We start from the raw sequence: 23,040 nt of genomic DNA on the forward strand, positions 1-23,040 counted from the left end.
AAACGTTTGCAGCTGAATTTAGATAAATGATAAGCACTCGTCCAAATCCCCTAACGAATTATTTCTTTACACGCATCTTAAACATGTTTTCGATAAGTTTAAGAAACAAAAATGATTTCAGAACTGCAATGCGGACCAAATATCACAGCATGGGACGAAGAAAATGAATGTTTTCAGGATTCGCACTCTGAATATTAGCGCAAAACCAATCATAGCTTCAGCTGCACGTGGGTGAGTGCCATTGTTCAGATGTTAATGCTGCAGCATTATTGAAATTAAAGTGTACTTCACTCTGAGCTGCCTAATTAGTGAGAAAATAGTATTAAAAATAGCAGAACATATTAATGTGGGCACCTTGGCTCGAAGAGTGTTTGGAAAAAAGCTGAACTAAGGGATATCTGCTGCTTTTGGAAATTTTTCTTTCATTTCGAATGTTATTACACAGCTTATGCCAGCCAACAGCAACCTTTGATTGGTGTCACTGGCAAGTGATGAGCAAAAAAGAATTTTGTTGTGCTTTCTCTCAGTATTCAATGTCTCTGTTATGATGCTCATTTTAAACGAGCACTAAACTATGGAGCTGAGAAATGAAGTCTTATCGTATCATTTGAGTCACGTCAACTCCTCCCTCTTAGTATGCATCAAATGTCTTTGAAAGCATCCAGCTACGATGTATTTTCCTTTTTTTACGTTATTGAGGTTCCAGTGCCAGCGACAATAATTTCTCACAGAGCAAGACTAATTCACGAGCGCCTTGAAATTCTCATTGAGCAAAAATAACCAGCGGAGAACAGAAATGCATATATGAACTCCACTTCTATCTTTTTCCTCATTCTATTCGCGTTCTGCTTGAAAAAAAATACTGAGTCATCTCCATCGAGCCATTTGCTTGGTGCTTTCAGAGCACGTATAACTAGGAACAAAGACTGTTCGAGTTTGAGGTGGTTGACATTTAGAAGCAATTGAAGTATTGGCAGTAGCTCTTTTGGACCACTGTGCCTCTTGAAATGCTCGCTGTTTTAAATGTCAACCACCTTGCCTTTCATGCTTGCACAAAAGGAAGGCATACGCATCTTCAGGCAATTCGGCAAATGTGCCATCTGTGCGGGAGTCGGTGCGAAATTACCTAATACAAAAGGTCTGTTTCTGATGGAGGCCTAAAGAGCACCTTGAATAGCAGGTATCTTATCGCTGAATAGATTAGCTTAGGAGAGTTCTAGAGATTGGCACACAACCACGTGCGTGATTAAAGTAGTCCCAGTGAGCGAAGTAAGCGGGGAGTTTTTCCAGCCCCGCGCTTTAGCGGCTGCGTGTATTCCGATGGTTGCACGTGGCATGAAATTCGCTTGGAACACTGGCCTTCTGGTGCTCTTCGCTTGCCTTTGTTTTCAGGTCAGTGCAAGCTAGTTCATCGATTATATATTGCTCATTGTGAGGTTGCCGAAAAAGAACTTGACTGCTATTGTTGCACACGCCGACCTTAATATGAAAAAAAAAGTAAAACACAATTACAGCAAATAATTTGCAACAGAGTGCAGCGTGCATACCTGTTGACCGTGGTAATGTGGATGCAAATAATTTTCTATGCATGTGAAGAATTCATTGCGCGTATTCCACCTATATATACAATGGCTTTCGCACATGCCAAACGTATCCTTTCAATTAACTACCAGAATTACTCATTGCTTACGTCAAACAAAACGAAGCAGACTAATCAGGCACGTTTTAAGATTTGCGTACAATGTGGAGATGCCAGATACAATGATGCTCAAGAAATATACTTATTCCGCTTGTGTGGTGCGCAAATCTAAATTCTAAAGAATCTTAAAAATTAGAGATTTATTATATTACTAGGACCAGTTATATTAGACTGCACGCACTGACGCTATCCGCTTTGGAGTCAAGCGCTTACCTATTTTAGCGTGAGGGTTTTAGTAGCAGGCTGCCTTGAACCAAAAACAAGGACCCCTTTAGCACCAGTTTCAATCTATCAAGAAGCCAGTCGCAAAATGAATTATTCCTGAATACTGTAGAAATGCGCCCTTTTTGAATGAAGAGTAAAATGTCAAGCCCAAGCGAGGTGCAGCGAATTTCTGAAATTTTTAAGATGTTAATGATTTGCGCCGGAAAGCTACCATTAACATCGTACTTGTGGAACACTAAGAATTCAGGGTAACCAAAAAAATTTAAAATGTTTGATATTTACTTTTGCTTGATTTCTAGTAGTGCATTTTGTTTTTGCAGATTCTCCAGTGTTGCGCTTGTTCTTGCATTGTATATTTTCTTTACACAGTAGCTCTGAAACTGAGGAATCGAGTGGCCGGGCCACAGTTTTGGTAGAGGTAATGTTTTAGTAGCCATTTCAAACATGACTGCAGATGGAATCTTGGTGTCTCTTAATTTCATTGGAGTAGGAACATTTTTAGGGATAATCATGGAGTTCTTTGGCTCCACGCTAGAAATTTAGGCCTTCTTCGCGTAATATGCAGGAAGCTCCAAAAATCCACTTTAGTAGTAGAGCGCCTAAGGGTTTTGCGTAGCAGATGTCCTCAAATTATTCGAGCGTATTAAAGTAGCAAGAGGAAAGTTACTGGAGCCCTTTTGGCTAACCTGAAAAAGTAACGCTCTTCACCGGCTGAGAGAAGTTGGCTGGTGACAAGTTTCCTCTCCTGGCGGAGCAGCATACGAAGCAAAAAAAAAAAGCCGAGGGAACTAAATGAGTAGCAGAAAACACCAATGCAAGTTGAATAATGACTTTCGAGGTCATCCTCTGAAAAAATTGGTCAGCAAAAGTTGGAAAACAGGGAAAGTAGGAAAAAAATTTATACTGATACGAGGTGGCAAGCCAAGGACTTTCTACAATACTTTAAACTCATTTTCTCAAACAAGTTCTTTTTTTTACGACGTTATCATTATATTCAAACCAATACGAGGCACAAGGCAATTTTTTTATTAGGACATTTATTTATTTTGTCCACATAAGGTCATATAAAGATATGACCTTAAGTGGACATACTGAGCTAAAATGAGGCAAGTGAAGGATCTGTTTTGATTTTAAAGACAGAAATAGTGAGCAAGATTACTTAAGTCTTGTCCTCGGGAGACATAGTAGAAATTGTGCTTTAAGTTTGTCACACAGTTTTGGTTCTGTCAAACAGCAAAAAGCAACCATAAAAATGTTATAAGAAAGTAGGGGCTACCTTAATTTTTTGACAAAAATGCACTGAAGCCTGCCCTAAAATTAAACAGAAGAATAGGGCTTACCCTATCTCTTTACCTCATAAAAGTACTCTGATATATTCGCGGTTGATGATGAGAGGCGATGGATCGCAGGTCTAGCATAAAATTTTCGCCATGGAAAAGATGAATTCTCTCTATACAAAAAAAAAACCACGACATTATCCAAAATGCTTACCAGGACTGGCATATTAGGATACACCGCCTCTTTTAATTAGGCAATCAGGTGGGATAATCCTAGAATTAAGAGCAATCTCAGACACAAAGCACAGCTCTCTTCAATGCAAGATTAAACTCAGTGCTCACAATTGGTGATAAATTGCGTAATTCGTACACAGTTTATCGCGAAGCTTCTCAACTTTTTTCCAGGGCCGCTGTTACGACCTGAATGGAAGCGGTAAGTTTCGGACCTCTTCAAAATCCTGCAACTCTAAATATCTAGAAAGTGCTTTTAGCAATTCCACGTGATAAATTATGTCCGAAATATAAGACAGCTCAGGTCAAGGATATTTGCTGCAAGGCAGTGGAAGACATTTCCTCATGCAGTAGCTCTTGCATATTGTCTGGAGCAAATATTGTTAAGTAGCGACCAACCGAAGAATGAGCGTGGTGAAGGATTGCAGAGATATGATTTAATGACCACTGGTCAAGCGCGAGCGCTCTATACCGCACCACTACCACTTTCGTCGTCTTCGTAACAATAATGATACCTATGAAAACAATAAAGAGACAGGATGAATCGAAGAGACACAAAGACCATTAATTCAAAAGACTCGGGTTTGATCCCAGCCGCGGCGGCCCAATTTCGATGGAATCGAGATTCTGGAGGCCCGTGTACTGTGCGATGTCAGTGCACGTTAAAGAATCCCAGGTGGTCAAAATTTTCGGAGCCCTTCACTACGACGCACCTCAAAGCTTCAGGCTCTATGGGACGCTAAAGCCCATAAAGCATAAACCACGAAGACCATTAAAATGGTGTTCCTTATTGATCTCTGCCAACAAAAGGTCGCCGAAAACGAATTAAATTCGGCCTATGTTCATACATTACCGTAATCTGGGCACAAAAGTTTTACTTTTATGTTAAACAGAATTTTATTAAGTAAGTAAGTTTATTTGCAGGAAGTAATACAATTAATCCCTGCGGGTGGCGTAAGGCTAAAGGCTAGGAAGCCTGACGAGGCCTTAGCCCCCAAGTGTGTACAGCCTGCAGCAGCAAATCACATTTTCTTTACATAAAACACTTACGCGGTTATAATAGCAAAAACATATTCCCGCACTATCAAATATAACACGAGTACAGCAGTTAAACAATACATAAGAGCAATACAACACAAGTACACTTAGGGGATTTTGTTAAGGAAAAAGGGTATAGATACATTCATGTACAGCCGAAAGTAACAGTTGTCAGAAATCAAGGAAATAAAAATAAAAAAACTATGTTAGTGAGAGTTTCTAATAATACCATCCGGTAGAATTGAGCCTTATATTGTGTGGTGCAAAAACAGCATATCAGCTACAGACTACATGATAGCCATCTACAGAGGTTTATGGATTCTTGTAGTTTATTCATTGCTCTAAAAATATTTTTGAGGAGAACAATAATTCTTGATATGTTCTTTTAAAAGCTCTGATTGGCTGGGTGAGAAACAAACCGCAGAAACAAACCGCAGTTCGTCGATAATGTTAAGCATGCGGGTACCAAACAGCCTCGTTTTTGGCTGTACATGACACGGGTTTGTGACGTGTGGGAACAGTGTTTCTAAGCCAAATTGGAAATGCGTATTTTGCTACCGGAACAACATAAACATACACAGAAGGATCCATGTAGTTGATTTTTACACAGGACAAAAGTGGAAGGTGTTTGGAGTATTTTTTTACGGCAACCGCACAGACGTCTACTACGCTCTTCCTCTACTTCTTCTAAAAACAACAAAGCACGCCTTAAAGATAACGCAATTCAAAATCATCAACAGGCTGCATTCGTCCTCTTTGATTTGAAAGGGTACACAGCTCCAGGATAAACTTGCGCAGAAATGTTTTTACGCGTGGCGCAAATCAGCCGTGAGCCAACTGGAGCTAGGGAGAAAGAGGCATTCAAGAGAAGGCATGCGCGCGCATGGAAAAAGTACTAAACAGCCAATAATAGTTAAAGAAATAATGATAGACATTTTATATGCATAATAGGTGCACTAGCATTTTGATTTTGATTCCCGCGTTTGTTAATTTCAACTTTGCATTCATACATCACCTCGGAGTTCCTTTGTCTATACCGGCGCGGTGGTGCAGAGACAGGTTGCTTTTTACGAGCAATCGTTGGCTAATAATCGTTATTCGACTGCTAACTGCCCAGCTCTTGAAGGTCGCAGAAGGACTTCACAAGCATCAACACAATTGAAGATTCGATGTTCTACGGCTAGCGTGCGAAAATTCCCAGAGGAGCAACCTGGATAACAACGATTCAACTATGCGATGAAGCAAATTATTGTCTAGCGGTATTTGAGAGTATGACGATATTCGAAATGAAAGCTGTGTGCGCTCTGGAACACGTAGGAGAAGCACACCTTGAACACATAGTACGAACAAGAGAATCTGCATATTTTGTCCTAAACTTTACCTTCCTGAAAAAGGGAATGTACTCAAGAGCTTATGCTGCCTAAGGCTCACGTCAGTGCTATGCTTCCCCTCACATCAAAACAGTCCAAATAATTTGCTCGACGCTTCCGAAAACCGCCTAACTATACAAAAACAATCTACCTTGTGCATAAACGTTTGGAAATGTTTAAAAGCTTTTTTTGTCAAGAGCCAACTTGGCAACGGGATGAAGCTTTTACAGATAAAAGCTCGAAGTTTCTCTGTCGGAAAACGAAGAATGCATTATTAAGCAAAACATTTGCTTTGGTAAGGCATGCGACTGAGTTATAAACGTTTCAAGCAACGAGGCACGAAATTAACAAACAGGCACGGCTTCTACACCATAATGTTCTAATGGTAGCATAAATATGAGTGTCAGCTTGGCAACTTCTTTTCAGAGAGCCGATTTATGCGTGCAGCTCTTTTACTACCGCTTCTTATAATTACCAATCGCTCTGAAAGCGTATTGAAGGAGCACTTTTAAAATAAACTGCTAATTTTTTTTTATTCACGCCTCACGGCAAGTTAGGGCAAGTAGAGCAAGGCTATATTCCTCTTGATCTGCATCAACAGATAAAATATGCCTTCAGACAAAGGCCAGTCAGACCACGTTTTTTGACAGAGTGCTCAATGATCTCATTTTTGTTGCAGTTGCAAGTATGTTTTGAACATTACAGATATATAACTACTACTACTCTAGGAGCTTCAGTGCATGCCTATCAGAACTTATACCTAATGCGTTGCCGGATTGTTCTTGCGAGCAAAGGATCCCCCACTCAACTCTGTTTACCTTTGTACAGACGCACCGATCGAGAAAAGAGAATTCGTCAGGAAACTCTGAATTACCTAGGATTTTGAGCTTAAGAGAGTCAGCCGGTCCCTGGAAAATTGGTAAATATAGATTCCCAGCGATTACAACATCAAATATCTTGAATACTCATCGAATCTTACAGGTTACACACAATTTTCTGTAAGAATGTCGGTACTGAAAAAAACTACTGCTTTAAAATCACTGTACGCATGGAACAGCAGGTGGATTGCTAGAGGTCCTCGGTACTCAAAGCCAAAAAATTCAGCGTATGAAGTTCGTTTTCTCTGAAAATTTCTCCAACACACACCTACCAATAAGCTGCCGGCACCTGTTGGATTATTACGCTGCAGCTAAAACATTATTTACACATTGAGTACCAAAGCAAAACAAGAGCTTTCGATGAGAAAAGGTTTCAAATATTTGCCTACACTCTATGAGAACAAAAACTGCGCGATTTAAAAGTGAAATAATTGCTCAAAGTTTTCCGCGCCAGAGCCCACTAATTTCTTGTGGGAATATATGAAATATCGCTTGCATTAAAAATAAGCATTCATTAAATCTTAAAAATGGACGCCAGCTAAAGGAAAAAAAACGTTTTGGATTCTGCCTGGGAGCCAAAATGACGTTTCTTGGCCTGCATTTTTTTGTCGGCAGCCTTTTTAAATTTTAAAACTAATATTTCTTAGCCCAAAAGATCATGTACACTTTTCGGCTACTTCAGTAAGCATTCACGTTTCATATAATACTGCGCAGGAATAAGAACTCGCTTGTCACCTAGAATTTTATGTATAGCTTCATTTAAAAATATATATAGGCTAATCACTGGCCAATTTTTGCTGGCAGAATACGTCACTACAAAGCACAAGTGCAAGTTTTTCAGACCAAAGAGCAACGAGGAGCATCCTTGTAAAACTATTTCCCCTTAACGAAACTTGAATGGAAAGGACAGCAGAAAAGATTTCGAGCTCTTCGAGCATGACCTGAAGACATTAAGGAACATTAACATAACGGAGAGTAAACGAACAAGCCACCGCTTAATCTTTGCCAGAAAATAATTCTAATTTACCTTTCCAGCCTCAATTCATTAGCTTCCTACGAAGAAAATAACTTGTTTGCAGATTTCAGTCAAATTAAGAATGAGTCACAGGGATTTCAATGAGAAGCGCAGTAGTGAAACAGCATTTGAATGGCAGAAATAAGTACAAGAGTCATTCCAACAACCCCATTTTGTACAACATTGCGTGCTTTCGTTGTAGCCTCCGTAAATGTTGTTTTCAGAGCACAGAAAAAGTCTACGCTGCAAGTACTGAGTGTACTATTTCATGTAAATGTGTTTGCTGCCAACAGACCGAAAAGTGCGTCAGCGTTCTTCGTCACAATAGGTCCTATTTGATTTCACCTCTAATTGTCCTTGTGCTCAAGCAAACGCTGACGCCTACTATTGGCAGCACAGGTAAAACAGCCTAGCATTAGCTTCTTTATTCTTTTAAAGCGAAAACGCAGATTCGACTAATTTCTTGTGGGAATATATGAAACATTCACGTTGGCAGGCAAACAGCTATTTTTTTCATAACAGCCCAAACATCTTATCACGCCCGGTCATTTGTCGCCATTTTTGGCTACATATATTTATTTTCCAAAACAAAATCATATATATAATAGGGCTCATTTTTGAATAATAATATATATCCTAGCCCACACCAGGACGAGTGGTTGCTACCATCAACCCCTTTGTAAAGTTCATATTATATACAATAAACGCCTACCATGCTCTGAATGCATTACTTCTGCTGGATTGAAAATGATAATATGCATACAGCCACAAATGTTAGTTTGAAGATAGAAAAAAAATTGCCTGTGGATTTGCTCGACTAATCCAGGAAATACATAGCGAAAGCGGTTGGCGTTGATTGTGTCATTGGCGTTGGCGTTGACAACGTTCAAGACTCCGATGAATATGAGGATAGGAAGGGCGCATATAACAGGCTCCCTGGGTCAGTGGACGCCTCAATCGCGCTTTGAGATTAGTGGGGGTTCTGAGATAGACAGAGATGTGGGCTGCATGCATTAGCGCTGACAACGTTGTTGCCGACACGCGGCACTGCAGCAATAGGCCGCAGCGTTCATTGGGTGAGCAGATGTCACGGTTAACCGTTAATTTATCCTCCACCTGCCAAGGTGGCTGGTTGTGCGCGCTGCCTATGCAGTGTGCGGAACGAACTCGATGTTATAGATGCCAAGCGGCGTCGCCTTGCCCGATACACCACTGCTTTCGCTCTCTAACCAAGTTCAACAGTAGATAAGCCGCAGCTAATATTCTTTATACAGCTGAGGCTCTGCTAGATCACATGGCCAGGCAGCAGCCGATCCGCGGCCATGGAGCCCGGGCGCAGCAGCGGCGAAGACTCGAGGGCGCGGCGAAGTGACGTGATGCGTTGCTACGGCAGCGGCGCCACGTGACGTGGCGTTACGTGTTGTGACGTCACGTTTCTAGGAGCCCAGTTCACTCGCTCCTGGTAGGCCAGCAAAGGTGTTGCTGTAAAACACATATGATTGATCATGTTCGCTGAATATTTCCGGCTCACCGCACAGGTCAGATACCATGCCTGAAAACGTAGAAAAACCGATATGTTCCGTGCCGTTAACACTAATACGAACTAAATTTGTATGTTTAGTTTGGCGTCTTATTTAATTGCTTTCTCTGGAACGCTGAATTTCGCAGGATGCGGTACGTATGGAGCAAGAGGAAAAATTGCAGGAGGTACAAACGAAAAGAAATCGGATCTTCCATGGACGGTAAGAACTAGCAAATATTTGCCCTTTTGAAGCGCGCCACATCTTACCGGTCGATTATCAGAAGCGAGAGTCATAAATGACTCTTCACGGAGTGCTCACGTGAGTTTTCAGCGAAGGAAACACGTGCCTTTGGCTGTTTTATAACAGCACAGAGAAAACATTTTTATGAAGATATTGTGGAGGAAACCAGTTAATAAGGCGCATTCTCAAGAAATAGCCGACTGGGTGATGCTGGAAACGCAACTGAATTTTACTCAGTGAAAGCAGCATAGAGAAGGAAAGAATGAATAAAAGAGAACACTTCCATCGACCCGAACGGCCCCATCAATTCTAACACACCTATATGTTATTGAGAGCAACTGGCCCTCGCTCTCTGTTTCCGTTTCGAAGGCGCGGCTTTCGAATTATTCGCGTGCCGCTCAAATCAACTTTACTTTAATGAGCGGTTGGTAAACAAGCTGGTCCACAGTTCTCGTCTCGATTCCTCTTGATCGAATTTTAGATTGCTTATGTGCAGCCCAGTCTATTTTAGCGCACCTAACGGTTGGTGAAAGCGACTGAGACTCGTTTCTTGTTTCTGTTTTACTGGCGCAAATTTTGAACTTCTCGCGCGTTACCCTTTTTGGCTGTGGCCGGAGGTGGACAGAATATCTCGTTTCATCGTTTCTGCGAATTTCGCCGTACCCAAAGCTATTTCAATGGAACTTTTACAGAAAATAATTATAATACATGCCGCTATGGATTCTTGTATCAACAAAGGCTCTTTATATCTGGTGCACCTTTCTTCTTTTTTAAAGCAAGTGGTCATTCAGAATGCAGTATTTAATAAAAAGGCGGATTAGGGAGGAAGCATAATTCTAGGGCAAGATAAAAATGAGCATAAAAATTCTGGACACAAACCAAGTCCAGCATGGTACAGAAATGCTTGATACAAACATAACATCCTTCTTTAATACAACCAAGCCTAGAAATACGATCAGAGAGAATACAAGACAGGTACCTAACACATCTCTAGTGCTTGCAGAAAAAAACAAGCTGGGAATTATCAAATAGTAGTCCTTTGCATTTGGCGCATAATGTGAGTAATAAATGGCGCTCTAACGTAGGCAGGACGTTTCCCTCTGTTATGCACCACCTTATCACAAGTTTAGCGTATTGTGTGGCATGTCAATGATAGTCAGTGGTCCAAATATCGTCGAGGCGACAGGAACTGCACCCCTCACTCCACCGTAAAGGCGATTTCAGGATTTAAAATATGCGACACGCCGCGCTTGCGCAAGAATGCGCGTCCAATGCGTTTTCCCACGATCAGAAAAATATATCGGCAATTGCCACTATAATAAACACGCATAAGGTTTCTTGAATGCGCAAAATATTGTCCTGAAACTGCCGAGAGCAATGAGTGCATGCAGTATACATTCGTGTTCTGGCGCCCCATTGTCCCCTATTTCTACCCCTTACTTTTTAAACAAACCGCCCACACGGGCGCCGCGCGTCTACGTCGTATGCTAACAGCTCACTGCGGTCTAAAAACACAACAGCCTGTGCCGACTCTATGTTTCCGTGTTTTCAAGAGTATTCTTATAAAAACGTGTCTCACCTATTGACCAACACTCGAAAAGTCGTTTGAAAACGGCAACACCGACGCCACCAACCCCACAATCACGTACTTGAGTTGAGACGATGCATGTCTAGCCTGCTCATAACTATGACATTCAATGTCTTCAGATGGCTTGCCAATGGCAAAAACAGCTCAGGAATGTTTTTCAATACATTATATCTTCACATATATGTTAAAACGGTGGTGTTGAAGCATAATATATTTCGTTAACAATCAGAAGGGTGCGGGCTTGAATATAAGAATATTTCTTTTCACGCTTGCGTCCCCAGGCGTTTGGTGAGAATACGAGATGCTTGCGAAATCGAGGCGTACTTTCATAGGCCACTTTCAGTCGAGTATACTTTGTTTATGTTTTCTTTCTCTATGAAATTAGTCTTAAGCCGAGTGCACATGCGCGTACGGTGCATCGCCGACAAAAAAAAAAACATTACATAAGCCAACAACAAAAAACAAAACATTTGATAGCACAGGTGGGTTGTCTTGACGTGACAAACTATGTCCCGTTTTGGAAACGAAATTCTGTTGAACTAAACCGGTCCGAGCTGACGCTTACTCATACAGTGCCAAACATCTTGATTTTAAATGCTTCCGCTATTTCTTGCTCTACTTTGGTTTTTCCGCGACCGATGATTCTGATATCATTAAAGAGAAGGCTGCAGTATTGACAGTGGTTGAAACGTTTAAGCAGATTGGCTGGGTTAAGCGATCACTTCTACGTTCGGTACTGCCTTACTAATCGTTAATGTAATGACTTGTCTGGCCCATCTAGACCTTTTAACATGTCAGGGGGAAAGTATATAACACTAATAGTACATTTCATGAACATACTGTGGTGTTTGACATTGTATTTCTTCTTTGTGCTGATAGCGGATTAAATGCGGGCACACAGTGACGACAGTTTTGTGGGAGCAGAAAGTACCACGTTGACACCATATCAAGTGGCAACCATTTTTAACATTATGCGAGACTTTTTATCTGCCTGTCTTTAGAGCAGGTCTCATTTCTTCACACTGCTAGATAGTGACTCAGCAACAGAATGGAGAAATAGTTCAAGGTGACCCGCTGACCACCGGCAGAACACCTGTTCTAAAAAACTGTTATGCAAAAGGTGCGGGCACCTTTTTCTTTGTGCACTGCCTAGGCAGTGATTGGTTATGTCCTTTTCATACGTTTAGAGTGTGACGAGGTGCAGAGAAACAGTCTTTTCTTAGTGCTAGATGCGTAACTCCAGCAAACGTGGCTATGGTCCGAAAAGTTCAAAAGCAAGTCCAAAAACGTCATGCAATATATAAGTCTTACTGCATGAGTGAAGTAAAAATCTGTAGAGGTTTCATAAAGATGGACAAAATATTATTTGCGTGTACTGAAAATTGTGAAACTCGATATGGCTCCTCTGCGCAACTAAAATACCCTGCTGGTTTATACAAAGTCGCATGCTATAAAGAAACGGCCATTTTCCTACGTATAGCGCAAGACGCTCATACAGCTGAAATACTCAATCTGGGGCGCATCTCCGTCGAAGAAAATTTCCACTTTCACCCTCTTTGCACATCACTGATGTCGTGGTGCGCTGAAACTATAATTCAATAACCTCTCTGAGCGGAATCGAGCATTCCATTCAATTCGGTAATTTTCTTTCTTAGCTTGATGCTGTTGTTGGCTACATTATTACTATCCAAATCGTTCCTTGAAAATTGCTTGCTAAAAAGAAACTAAATAATCACTTTTCATGCCAGAAAACCAAACATAAACTTTATAAATTAAGCAACAACTCGATTATATTTAGTACACCACATGTTTTTAGTACATCACATGTCAGTTATGGCGGCTATTTCTTTTCCAGCATTAGTTTAAAAAGGGGGAAGGGGGTGCCCTATTGCAATTATGCCATAGTACGCTGCGTTGCTGTTATATCTAAACCTAAATTATAAAATGAAAGCTAGTAATCAGGCTTTTGGCCATGAGATTTACATTACCTCAGAAACTTCTAGGCTGACTGCATTTCCTTTCTGTATCCCTTCATCTACCCAGGTGGACATACACGCTTCCTTCGCTACTGCTAAAGGCAAGGTTGAGAGATATCGCTGTGGCGGCAGCATCATCTCTTCCCGATTTGTGCTAACAGCCGCCCGATGTGTGCTGAAGAAGTGAGTGCTTCATGTGTGGCTATTCGTGCTCCCTTTTGTGTCAAGTGTGAACAAATCGTCAACACCTTTATTTAATTAATAGGCGAGCGAGGGTTTAAAGGACCTCGATAAAGCGATACGAACAAAGTTGTGGATGGTATATTACTCTCATAGCCACGCGACATCAAATACTTAGTAGTAATACTTAAATAATCGGGTCTTGCATAACATTACATTTCTCGAAATGATATATTATCTCCCGAAAAATGAAGTTTGCGTGCAATAAATACGAGCGATTACTCATGCACTAATCACCTAACATGGCGCTGTAAAATACTTTTGCATCGAGCTAATGTATACAGAAATGCAACATTTCAAGCTTGCTAACTGTTTATGAGGGTGCTGTTTTGTGCTGTTCTGCCTTTTGCCTAAGACTTCAAACCGACCGTGAAAATTTCGTACACCTACTGCAATATTTCAAGGTTTTTTCATGAAAATATTCTTTGGACCTAAGAGAATTACCTTCGCTTCGATGCAAATTTTGAACTGTGTGTTTCACGCCATAGCCTCAAAGACGCTCCACATTACTGAAAGTAGGTAGACTATTTAGCAATCCTTTGTGGAAAGTTTTTTTTTTCATACGCGATCTTTTGAAGGAGAATATACCGTTTTGAAGTCATTGATTTAGCTGTCTGTTACAAGGAATCTTACAGCAATGAACTTTAGGACACGCAGTGCACAATATTGCGTTTCTATAGCTTTATACTTTTATTTTCCTTCTTTGATCGCTCAATATAGAAAGGACGAGATGGCCAGCACTATAAAGGTATATTACAAAGACGCAGTCAGCGGCACGGGCCCATCAATTGTCGTGGCTGACACGCAAATTCATCCGAACTTCGACAGGAAGACTCGACTCCATAACATCGCAGTGCTTCGGGTAAGATTTGCATTGCCTTATATGATGATAACCAGAAAATAGGCGAACAAGGTAATTTCTGGAGCCCACGTAGTGATTTTTTTCTTATTTTCTTCTTGCCTTTAAACGGTTCTGTGTTCTCAAATCGGGTAATTTGATGACCATCATTTATTTATTACGCCAACATATTTAGCGCTGGGTAGGAAATCAGCGTTTATCAATTGATTTGTCCCTGACCCCTATCCAGTCAATAATTATTATGCCCTAGTGGTTTTTAGGTATTCTCTCGGGAAAGTGCGGCTGCCAAAAGTTTGTGGAAAGATTCAGTAATAGAGGAATTACAGTTACATTGTCGAACAAGCAACTGCGCCACCCTCCTTCCCTTCCGTGCCATCTCCAGGGTTCTCTCTCTACAACCTGGTTGACTATCTTCCGCAAGCGAAATTGCACGTACCCAACAATTGCGAGGCCGGTTAGGAGCAGACCTTATGCCTACGCCTTAGCTCCGACGTCGAAGGCATATTTTTCTAGCTTTCTGCTACCCACAGTATTTTGCTCGCTACTCTGGTCGCTCTGGTTGTCGCTTCCATTTAACGTGCGATTTGCTTGCTCAGTAACAGGAAGATGTGGAGGGAAGTGTAGTTCAGATTTGCGTTCAGGACGGTCGTAATCGTCCTTGCATTGATATAAACTTCATTTCTCGTGCCGATTTGCAATTATCGCTTGGTAAACATTTCACTTAAGTGCGGGTACGATTCATTATAACCCGTCACGCTTGGCACTAAGCAGGATATAAGGCTGCAGTGCCGGGAGCGCGCAAAGACGAGAGTGCAATGGCTTCCAAAAAAACAGTTATTGATTCGCTTTCTGTGAAGGCTGTTGGCAAGCGAGCACTGATCATTGGAAGAGCATGAAGGAGGCGAATATTACACGAGTACGCGGAAACAGAACACCCTGAAGCATACCCAGTCCGTGTTAAGAAATAAAAACATTTTTTCTGTCAGCCTGTATGCGAGTGCCAAAAAATCGTGGGATGAAAAAGGTACCCCGCAACAAGCAGGTGACGCCGTGTCGCAGGAACTACCGGATTGTGTGCTCTGTTGAAGTGCTAACTACATATCCCTGACCTACGATTCACAATGAACAATTGAATATCGTTTTTTGAGACGTCACAGCGAACGTTGAGAAGAACAGCTGGAGGTGTTAGGAAGTAAACGTTTTGATGGAAAGCGTGAAAGGCTTTGATTGGAGTTTTAATTACTTTTCAAGACATGCGTGGCTGTAGAATTTACCCGAAAGTACCTTCGATGTCGGATCTAAGCACTCCTTTAGTGTATCTGAAATCTCCAAGGTCTTGTCAGGGGTCCGTATAAGGCGTATATGATGCTTCCAGCATTTTCTGCCACAGTTCATGAACTGGACAAGGAAAAAATTTTACCACGACTCCTGACAGTGCTTCATGGAACTCTTAAAAATTGTTGAGAATCTGCCAAGAAGCAGTGTTAGTTTTATATGTTACTTTTATGCATGTGCTGGTCAACTCTTTGGACGGGAAACATTTTTCGCTGAAGGAAGGAATGAATTTTCAGGATTAGGGTACGTTGAAGCCTCAAGAACTTTCCATTATTGAGAAAAAAATTTTTATAACAAAAGGGAAGAAGGCCTGAAACGGCATTCGGATATGAAATACCAATCGAGAATAAATATATTAATTATAAATCTGTACAGCAAGCGCCGACACAAAGCACAAATAGATGTTACATTACGTTCGTGTAGCTGTTCGTTCGGCGATTAAAGAGCAAAGGTCATGCGTTGAAACCTTTGAAGAAAACAGCAGTTCCCAAATACTGTCAGAGAATGAATATCATCATACGTGTCCCGCTCTTCCTTGTTACGCCAAGCATTGCAGAAATGAGAAAAAAAGAAGGGAGTAACATATCGGAGGAAACAGGGTAGCATTGGTAAAGTATGGTCAAAAAGATTAGCTCTACACTACACCGCGGCGGTTCAGAGTTGGATGCCCACTTTCGCTGCGAAACCCACTCGTGACAAAGTGTAAACACACAACCCCCACGCATATTGTTTGCACTCTATGTGGTGAGATCCTTTAAAAATATTTCTCCCTCCCCCTGCATTGCGTGAAGGTAAAAAACCTTTCGCCATGGCGCTGTGAGAGTTGAGATGCAATTGCAACAAAAAAATACACATCTTTATCAAAAACAAAATTAAATTCGGTTGTCAGCCGACATAAATACATTCAAACAAAATAATTGTCAGCCTATAGTCAATTAACCATTGTAAAGGGAAAGAAATGCGAGCCCTACAAGCCATGGAGAGAGTCTGGGCAGATTGAAAACTAAATATTTTGACAGATTTGCCTGTCTGGTTCGGTTTGAAAACTTATAATATACTGCACATCTCCAACGAAAGTTTTAACTTTAACCCAACGTTTCCAAGTCGACTCGGCTCCTTCATCAGGTCTGACTGAGGGCAGTAGCTAGCGTGTTTTAAGTATACTTAAAATTATATATATATTTATTTAGAGCCAGTATATTTAGAGTATATTTATATTTAGTATATTTAGAACCATATAAAAAATAAATATATAATATAAAATATATAATATAAAAATATATTTAGAGCCAGTAGACTTGGCTCTAAATGGGTGCCTAGAAAACTTGCGTGATCTGTGGTCAACATTGAAAGAATCGCTTTTCAGCCTGTTCTTTGACATCACAGGTGTTTCGATCAGCGATATTTTCTATTAGAGTTCTGTGACCTTAAACACAAAAAGAAAATTTTTGTATTTTTATTCTTTTTGGCCAGATTGTCTAATTTAAAAAAGAGAGCCTCTCAACTCTGACCAATTCTAGAATATATATAAAGGCTTCTTGTTAGCCATTATAGCCTTTAATCCACTAAGGAACTCTAAAGCCCTAAAAATAATATAATTGCACCAAGAGACATGTCTGCTGCTTCCGATATATTTAATTCCTGTGCACCATTGCACTATTTTAAATGTTTTCTTCAAAGGTATCGTATATACTATCATTAAACTGCAGCAGTATAGACAATGAGTTTCAAAACTGCCTAGAGAATCCATGGCGCTGAATATTATTGTTAATTGCATTAAAATTTGTTTAAAAAGTGATAATGTAAGCATATACCGAGATATAAAAATTTAAATTTGCGAAAAAGGTACATCTTTTCTCCTCAGCAATGTTCACAATACGATAGACGTTCAACCACTCGCACAATGTTTTAATTATAAAAAATTAGAGCAGTACTCAAGTCACTAGCCATACTCATACCAGGCCCCTAATGCGCAGGAAACGCCATTAATGGTATCTCTTATATTTATGTTTATCTTTGTTACGTGCCAAGCTGTAAGAGCCTAATCTTGTCATTTGCTTTCAGCTCATGAGCCCTATTCCAATAAGCCAGGATGCCAGACCGGTGTGCCTCATGAAAAAGAAAATGCGCTTGAAAGACAAGCTTGCTACCGTGTCCGGCTGGGGTTGTGAGTACTCTCCTCTGCATTAAATATTTATAAATTAGTATCCCTTGTTGGCTCTTTATAATGTATGGCAGTATAGTTTTCACTTTCATAGAAAAAAGGTTTAATCATCAATATAATTACGACATGCCGTGACCACCTAACTTTATTCATTCAACGCGGAAATATTTGTTTCCTTAATATACTGCAATTTTCACTATAAGAACCGCTAGACGGAACAATTGTGTTTGATAATCAAATCGTTCAGGATTAAGCAGCACGAAAGCAGATTAACCAAGTGTATATGTATGAGCCAGAAGTGCAGCTAATTCCGCATTTCTCGGTGCTGAATGCCATGGCTATGTACGACACTTTAATTTGTACACAGTGTGTTCATTGAGGAATATTTCTTTCTTTCGTGCGTTAAACTATGTGCTGTTTTTAACAATGATTACAATTTCTCACTTCCCTTGTGTATTGAGATGTTGGCAAAGCTAGTTCTCCTTTTTGTAACACTATAAATACACTATTCCAAATAAGATTTAGCTCCTAGTATCCGAACAGACATACTAAAGTTCTACACTCAGATGTAGTTGAAAACGCGAGCAAAGCAAACCATGGGATATAGATTTAATAGCCTTTTTTACGTAAAACAAAGAACGCGCTACTGGCTTATGAGCTGATATGATTTAAAATAACAGTACAAAAGAAAGGGGAAGCTCAAATCAAAACTAGCCTTAAGGTCGATAGAAAAGCATGCGTATTTTTACACACTTCACAGCGCTACACTAGTTAAAAGAAGATTTTTTGTGTCATAGTGAAGTGATGGGCATGTATTTTTAATTGCGGGACTATTTAAGCTTCCAAGCCATAGGACCTTTGAGCAGGAGTGAGCAGAAGCAATTGTGCAGGTCAAGGTGGTTATAAAATGAAAGCTCTTAAGAACATGGCATTTGACTATCGTTTCGATCACCTAAACAAGAAGCATGGCCTGATAAAATTGATTTGCTCGGTTTGGAATAAAAATTTACAATTTGGCAATTTTCCGGACAGCATTTTATACCACATAAAACACATGTTGCCTCATGCCTGTCTCACTGAAAAAGAAAGAGAGAAAGGAGCCCTTTAATGAAAAATCGGAGAATTTAGCCATCGTTTTAAAATCGCTGGCATGCTACTCTGTATGGGAAAGGGAATTTAGGAGATAAAGGCGGAAGGAGAGCGGTGCTAAAAAGTAAAGTGAAACAAATAACTGGAGGAGAAGATTAAATCCAGCCATTAAATGCGTATTAAGGAGCATATAATGCGTGTAAGGTACATGTACTAAGGTGCACGTTAAACGCATGTGAGTTTATCGACTTGGCAAAGGACACGCTACGGACATTAATATAAGAACCCCTGGAATATACCAAGTACATAGTGTCTGGAATTCTATGAAGATCGCATACGGATATTATTTAAATTAGTCGCCAGAGTAAACGCTCAGCATAATACTTTAGCAATGTAAAGAAAAATGCGCAGTCGAAGTACCCCTTATAAAATGCAGCCGTGTTGATTCAAACACTGCATCTATTAACCACGCTTGCCATGGGCAACAGCATTACTTGAGACACAGCACCTTTAGCTGATTCTCAGCATTTGTGCTCTATAAACAGACTGTGTGCAGTAACTTGAAAAAGGGAAGTGTCTAGTTATTTGTTTCGACTAATTACTATTGTTTATATACACATCTCCTCTCAAGCATGATTTCCAACGTTTCACTGACAGCTATTTAACTGCCACCAAATCTCTTTCGCAAAACTGCCTGTGTTGTAACCGCCCGCGGAACGAAGAATAAATTCGGTTAGTTAATTCTCAAGCATACTGGAAACATAGACTCGGATCTGAATACGTGCACTAGAAGACAACGACAGAGATTTTTGAATCGTTGCACTCCCAAACCTTTCTAGGCGCATGCCTAAAATTAATATTTGATTCCCCTGTTGCTTTTTAACAAATAAATGAAAGGCTTTCTCTCAGAATTTTCAGAAATTCATCTTTTGTACTCCGGTGAGCTTTCGCAGAAAGGAATCTCTGGTGAACATTCCCGATTATCAGGCACGTATCGGTGCAATTTTCTGTTGCTATCTGCTGATATCATGAAAGCATTGAATAAATTAATGCAATGAACCAACACATTTAGGGGAACTGCTGCAAAGCGTGTCACTTCAGCGCTTATCTCTTCTACACTTGTCGTTAAGGTGTTCGATAGTTAACGAAAGGCGGCATTCTTTCGACATGCAGCTATCTGAAGTTGCCGAAATGAAGGCAGAGGCACCATTTCTTGAAAAATCGCACTTCATTTTAAAGCGAAGCGCTGATTTCTGTTTACATCTGTTTACATCTGTTTACATCTGTTTACATCTGTTTACATCGCGAACATGCTCATTATACTTGGAAAGTAAAATTGCGAATTTGAAACTAGAACATATTTTTCTTCTCGACTCAGCCCCTTTTTTCTCTTCTAATTGTTTTGGAATGGACTCGATGGTGCCTACCACATTGCCTTCAATTTACCTGAATAAAAGCAATATTGCCTTCCAGATGGACGGAGCCTACAGTCCAGAAAAGTGAAGATTATTGCATTCAAGACTTGCATGCAGAGGCTGCCAGAGGTCAAATCGAGGGAAGTATTCAGAAACGGTACATTGATTTGTACCTCAGGGCAATACAGAGGTCCATGCAAGGTAAGTTTTGCAGCTGCAGTTTTCGGTTTGCAAATGACTACGTAGTAATTTCGGGTGGAGAAACATTCCCAATATTAAGAACAAAGCTGTAATCTACAGATAAAGCAACTTAAAATAAAATAAAATGTATAAATACACAGCTGGTACAAATGTCCTGGAATGGTCTCATGTGCTGAAAGTTGTAACAATATGCATACAAAGTGAACGAAGTGTCTCGGTTGCGAGCATATTCTGGGCTTATGTGTACTGTGATGATGATAATGATGAATCTGATGACTTCATTATAACCGTAATCTCTATGCGGGTTCATTGCGCTCGGCCTGTGTGCTGTGCCTGGGTTGTCCTTGCTTTGTCTTCGCCTTGGGGCACATAACAATATATTTGTTGATTTATTTGAACTTCCCTGAAGGCCCAGCAGAGCGTTACATAATGGAGCATGCAAAAGCATCACAGGAGGAAAATGCCGAATAGACTGGGACATGATTTTAGCAGTAAAAGCTACATTATTATTAACGGGGCAAATAAGGTTCGACAAAAGCATTTGTTGGGCGAGTTGGTGTTTACGATGATCCATAACTACAGCGCAAACGACAGGACAGAGATGAAGAAGGGACGCCACACAGCGCTGTGTGGCGTCCCTTCTTCATCTCTGTCCTGTCGTTTGCGCTGTAGTTATGGATCATCGTAAACACCAACTCGCCCAACAAATGCTTTTGTCGAACTTCATTTCTCGTACAAAGGGCCTTCCTGCAGCGCTGTGTGGCGTCCCTTCTTCATCTCTGTCCTGTCGTTTGCGCTGTAGTTATGGAGCAAATAAGGTAACATAAAACAAGCAATAGAGGCAAAACATACAATGCATCATTGAGACAACAGTACTGCAGTCCCCCACAAACACATAACATTATTATATGTTTTATAACAAATAAGTAATCTTAAAAACATGCACGTAGTTCTTTCTCTACTCTAACTGCCACATTACACGTTATTGTAATCGATACATCTTACCATACTCACTCCAAATTTCGACCCGACAAAAAGTCACAATTTATTACCCAGCTCAACGTACGCGCTAACACACAACTTGCCTCAGTTAAGGAAGCAGTGCGACATCAACACTTCTGAAAGTTTGCGCATTTAGATGTTGATTCCCTGAACAAAGAGGCACTGAATATTTTTGTATATTACGTGCTGCGTGTGCCGACCCTTTGTTACCCTAACAGTTGGTGCCAACTGCTGTTTCGCTGCGTACGCGTCACAACTCACAATGAACGTGTGCCGCGTCGTATGCCGTGCAGCCCTCTTTTCTTCCCTTTTCGTCCCGATCAAAGGCCAAATTATATATCTCACGTTTCCTGTTCGCAGAAGGCAGCTATAAAGGTAAGCATTCCAGTAGCGTTCGGGGGCTGGTCCATTTCCAGAAAATAAATCTAATAGCCAAATGCCGCACCATTTTGCGTGTTTCGGGAAACACATCAAGTCAGTTTAGTTTTATACATGATATATTTAAATATTCGGCGGTAGGTGGCTGCGTTTGAAACAGCCATCTAACATTGCTGATGCGCATCGCTTAACTTCTGCAGCACAGCGCCAGCAGAGGTATGAGGACTCCCTGGAATAAATGAATGCCATTGAGGGGCCGTGCCGGCATAAACTACGCATCATCAACAAGCGCGTCAGTCATAGGTCACCGCCAAAGTTGATAATGTGAGGACGCGCCAAAATTTGGCACGTGACCCGCACACAAATATTCCTAAGAATCCCGAAAATGTTTGAAGTAGACCCACCACAGAAAATATATTAAGGTGTATCAGTGGCGTGAGCTTGTATAATTCGATGCTAAATTTCAATGCAGGCTAGTCGAATATTCTAGAAACTGATGACGCATAGATGCCTTAGCCTAAACGACTATAGAACCGCTTTCAAACAGCGTTTTGATCAGAAAATAAAATAACATGAGAAGCTTATTGTAGACACTATAGGAGTCCCCTTAAATGCACAAATTTTCTTTAAGAATGTGGTTAAGAAGGCCCCAGGGTTTCTATTTGCATGCAAAAAACTGCGGAATATAAAATAGGATCTAGCAGAACATATATCTATACGTAAAATCTCAGCAAGTAATATCGCCAAATTATAATTCATGCTTTTGTGGTTCGCATTCCCTTCCAGGGTGACGGCGGTGGACCAGTGACAATCGTTACCAACGGTCGTGTAACTCAAGTGGGCGTAATATCGTTCCCGTACAGTTGCAGTTACGGAAAAGTAATGCCGAGTGCCCACACCCGTGTGGACAACTATTACGCTTGGATAGAGTCCGTGATCAGCTACTACAATAGGTGGGACAGGAATGCAGTTTCCGGCGTGAAAAAAACAGCCGGTTTCACGCAGCATCCCTCGAACATTCCCCGGATGAAATTAACAGCGGGCATTCAGGACGTTTCAAGCCAAGAAAAGGAAAAACATCAGAGTTTATCATCTTAAGCTATCACGCAGTTTGAGAAAAGCAATCTGTGTAATCTGGAAATAAATACTGCTCATCAAATTCTCTTCGTCGTATTGTTTTTGGACGCATAAAAGGTATGAAAGGCGTTACTGTCATCAATCAGACCTCAACGAATGCTGAACAGATACCAACGCTACACATCGTGTACAATCTGACGCTGGTTAGTCGCAATTCTGC

The 23,040-nt window shown here is 40.7% G+C and overlaps 1 protein-coding gene across 1 annotated transcript; it reads left to right on the forward strand.

The window, feature by feature from the left end:
* The first annotated feature begins 1,201 nt into the window (after window positions 1–1,201).
* On the forward strand, window positions 1,202–22,905 carry LOC144104495 (mite allergen Der f 3-like). The gene is made up of 8 exons (XM_077637557.1): window positions 1,202–1,392; window positions 3,607–3,634; window positions 9,402–9,475; window positions 13,128–13,243; window positions 14,021–14,162; window positions 17,559–17,661; window positions 20,221–20,363; window positions 22,530–22,905. The coding sequence occupies exons 1-8, from the start codon at window positions 1,321–1,323 to the stop codon at window positions 22,839–22,841; spliced, it is 990 nt and encodes a 329-aa protein (XP_077493683.1). The 5' UTR covers window positions 1,202–1,320; the 3' UTR covers window positions 22,842–22,905.
* Window positions 22,906–23,040: the final 135 nt, after the last annotated feature.

The sequence above is a fragment of the Amblyomma americanum genome, chromosome 9, assembly GCF_052857255.1.
Source record: "Amblyomma americanum isolate KBUSLIRL-KWMA chromosome 9, ASM5285725v1, whole genome shotgun sequence".
In the NCBI taxonomy this organism is placed as follows: domain Eukaryota; kingdom Metazoa; phylum Arthropoda; class Arachnida; order Ixodida; family Ixodidae; genus Amblyomma; species Amblyomma americanum.

What these genes read in the sequence shown, in the direction of transcription:
- LOC144104495 (XM_077637557.1), top strand. Translation starts at nt 1,321, where the DNA reads ATGGTTGCACGTGGCATGAAATTCGCTTGGAACACTGGCCTTCTGGTG. An exon ending in AATCGGATCTTCCATGGACG is followed by an intron (nt 9,476 to 13,127) that starts GTAAGAACTAGC and finishes TCATCTACCCAG; the next exon opens with GTGGACATACACGCTTCCTT. An exon ending in GCCCGATGTGTGCTGAAGAA is followed by an intron (nt 13,244 to 14,020) that starts GTGAGTGCTTCA and finishes CGCTCAATATAG; the next exon opens with AAAGGACGAGATGGCCAGCA.